Source organism: Nematolebias whitei, chromosome 12 (assembly GCF_014905685.2).
Source record: "Nematolebias whitei isolate Nwh7 chromosome 12, NemWhi1, whole genome shotgun sequence".
In the NCBI taxonomy this organism is placed as follows: Eukaryota; Metazoa; Chordata; class Actinopteri; order Cyprinodontiformes; family Rivulidae; genus Nematolebias; species Nematolebias whitei.
This window is the reverse complement of record NC_056509.1, coordinates 5,900,162-5,903,731: the sequence shown is the minus strand read 5'-3', so window position 1 is coordinate 5,903,731 and position 3,570 is coordinate 5,900,162. Positions and strand designations below refer to the sequence as shown.

Genomic DNA, 3,570 nt, shown 5'->3' with positions numbered 1-3,570 from the left:
TTCTTTCAGCCATGATCCAAACCCCATGAACACTGGTAAGGGTTGGGGCATAGACAGATATGTATACAGTATGCATATATGTAGGTAGATTTTAATACCTTGGAATACTTTTTCATTCAAATTCATCCCACTGCATCGTTATATTCTACCATGTTGTTGTTTACTATCTCTCTTTAGGACGTTTTAAATATTATAATTACTTTTTTCTCTTTTGGTACTTTATTATTGTACCCTTATTACATGCTTTTAGTTGTTCTTGTTAGTTTGTTGTTAGATTTTTTTAGTGAGTCAAATCTGTTCTTCTCATCCTGAACATTTCATTGTACTGTGGACCCTGTGTTAACCTGCGTATGACAAATAAACACAAGCTGAACTTGAACCCATCACACCTGGGATACATTCAGGTGGAGCAGTGGGCAGCTATTTAAAGCACCTGGGGAGCAAGTGGGGATAATACACAGTCAACCCACTCTTTTATAATAATAATAAAAAGAGTGGGTTTACACAAAACACTGTAGTTTCCATGTCAGTCGGGTTGCCAGATAAGAAATGATGAGCTGTAGCTTTATAAATGATAGTATTTTGAGCTAAACTGTCACATGTGCTGAGTACAGATATTCTAAGATGAGGTGTGTGTTGTGTTTGTTGAACATGTGCACAGAAAAGGAGGGGGGTAAATAAGACATTTAAATTCATCTGGCAACCCTGATGCAGGGCTCAGCTGTTTTGCTCCTACTTGCTGAAAAAGGGTGAGCAGCCCAAAAACTCTCTGCTCTCTGATATTTATTATAACTGATGTTAAAGGAGACAAGCTTTGGACTGCAGCCGCCTGGAGTGTGCATGTGTCCATTTTTCACACCTCTGTGGGGGCTCCCCTGAAAACCTCCACTCTGAGACCTGGACTCAGAAACCTTGAGTTTCAGAGAGGCTGTTGTCTGTAAATGAACGTTTCACGTCGTGTAAACGGGGCCTCAGACTGGCTGCCCTGTCCGTCAATCAAGAGGCTCATTTCACAGATGATGATGGACTGACGTCTGGTTGTTAATGCCATGTCATCTACCCAGAATACCTCCGAGATGGACCAGTACTGGGCACCCCTGCTCTAACTCATTGTGGTACATGTGAAGCTGTGCACAGTTTTTACATCACATCTTATTTCCTGCTAAAAGCTGAGAGTAGGCAGCAGCGCGACACTCTTGTGTCTTTGTGCAGCACAAAGTCCACACGGTAAAAATAAAGTGCTCCAGGTTCCTCCTGCTCTCACGATGATCTCCAGCTGCCTCTGTGTCACGGCAGGTTTGCTCAGAGAGGCTGCAGAGCCAAACGGGACGTGTCACGTCGTTTGAGATGGCATGAAGCAGAGCCCAAACACTGCTGAACTGATCCCTCTCAGCCAGACAAAGGTGGACCAGGTGCTGCTGGAGATCGGGTTGGCTTCAGGTCAGTGAAAGAGCTCAGCTCCACTTATTATTTAATCCCTGCACCAACTGATAAATTCATTATCCCAAAATCCAATTATTCCCTTTTCCTTTAATCCCTTCCACCAACACTCCTCTGTGAGTGCCGGTGCCCCCCCCCCCGGCTGTCTGTGTACAGAACACCTGCTGGCTCACGGCTCGAGAAACACAGTACAAGAACTGGTCTACTCACGTTCACAAGTGTCTCCTTTCTGGTGGAATCCAGCTTTGCAAATACATTTCCCAATGGGCACGAGCCACTCCCCGTCCGTGCTGCAGTGCATCTTGGGAGAGTTTTCGGCCTCCTCCTCGGCGTTGATCACACACGTGCCCTCCACCTCCACCAGCGAGGAGAACTCTGAGCCCGTGGTGGTGTCTGGAAACGTGGCCAGGTTCTCGATGATGGACCAGCACTTCTTGTAGTACACTTTGACGGAGACCAGCGCGATGCACGCCCCCACATCCTGGAAGGCCAGGTAGAAGCCCCGCCGGGTCACCGAGTCTATCACGCGCACCTCGGTGTTCAGCTTCATCTTCCTCTCGCCCAGATCGCCCTGGGTGAAGCTCTCGTCTGCAGCGATCGTGTCAATTTTCACATACTGGTCCTCGGTCAGGCCCCGGCCCGTCTCCGAGTCGGTCTCCTGGTAGTACAGGTTAAAGGTCTCCTTGCAGGCGCCCACCACACCAGGCAGGCTGTTACAATCCCTCAAGGTGAACTTCAGCTCCACAAAAATCCTGCGAGCATCGCCCTTCTCTATCCAGTTAGTCCGCAGCCAGTTGTTCTGGTTGGGCTCCATGACCTGGCAGACCTGGTACGTACGGATTGGGGTGTAGTTCTCATCCAGGCCGCTGATCTCTTCCCACTAAAAACAGACAGAGGGTTTTAAAAACACGTCCAGAGGAACGCCTGTCCACCTGACCGTCAGTAAACCACACACAGCCATAATGTCCGTTATGATCATCTGTCAACATCAGGTCTTTTTGATCCTTTAGCACTAAATCGTTACGACAGAAGCAGCTATGCAGCGTTAGCATGCAGCGGTAGCATGCACTGTTTTAGCTGCAGGTTTAAACTGTCGGCTTGCAGTGATCCCAGACGTAAAGGCTCTCCAGCGTTTAACAGAAGAGAGGACAAGAACGGTGCTTTGTTCTCTCTGCAGCTTCTAACTAGCAGCTAACAGCAGCAGGTCAATGCAGGAAAAACCAAAACAGCTGAAGTTTATTTTGGCTGCTAATTGTCCTCTGTGAAGTCACACAGATTGTCTGTCGGCCTTTTAGGACAATAATGTTTGGAGGAAGCTTCTACACGAGAATCTGGGCTCAGAGTCGACTGATCAATGCTGTTCTGAACAGGTGTTGTGTGGAGTTTTGTTCTCCACTGAGACCTGCCCCCCCACCCACGTTCTTCCTAACCTCTGTTGTTCTGAGCAGCAGGATTTTACCTCCAGCGCTGAAAGAAAAGATCTGGAGCTGCTTGTTTTGGTTTGATGGGTGAGAGGCGTTATTAGTGGGGGAACACAATTCATCACAAAACAAACACCAGTGTGTGTATCTTTGTGTTCCTGTTTAAAACATATTTAAATATTCGTTCTTCCTCTTCTTCTTCTTTCGGCTGCTCCCTTCATCTGGGGTCACCACAGTGAACTAACTCGCACGAAGACTTGGTGATTCCTGACACAACCACAGCCCTGTGTGTGGAGCAGAGAGCTGCTGTGTAGGGCACCCAGGGGAGCAGATGGTGGGCGGTTAAGTGCCTTGCTCAAGGGCTCAGGGTGGGGCAAATGAGGGTGGAGGCAGGTGTAGGTGTTCCACCTTTCCCACCCACATTTTGATGTTGTCACTTTTGATGACATGTTTTCTGACATGACTCATGACTCCTGACATGACTCATGACTCCTGACATGACTCCTGACTCCTGTTGTGACTCCTGACATGACTCCTGACATGACTCATGACTCCTGACATGACTCATGACTCCTGACATGACTCCTGACATGACTCATGACTCCTGACATGACTCATGACTCCTGACATGACTCATGACTCCTGACATGACTCATGACTCCTGACTCCTGTTGTGACTCCTGACATGACTCCTGACATGACTCATAAC

At 48.0% G+C, this 3,570-nt stretch overlaps 1 protein-coding gene across 1 annotated transcript in view; it reads right to left on the bottom strand.

Annotated features, from left to right (window-relative positions):
* The window catches only part of epha7 (eph receptor A7), a 318,329-nt gene that overhangs the window by 313,353 nt on the left and 1,406 nt on the right, over positions 1-3,570 (bottom strand). The window contains exon 3 of the mRNA XM_037686066.1: positions 1,651-2,320. Within this exon, the coding sequence (XP_037541994.1) occupies positions 1,651-2,254 (604 nt within the window). The 5' untranslated portion in view covers positions 2,255-2,320. The remainder of the gene's footprint in view (positions 1-1,650; positions 2,321-3,570) is intronic.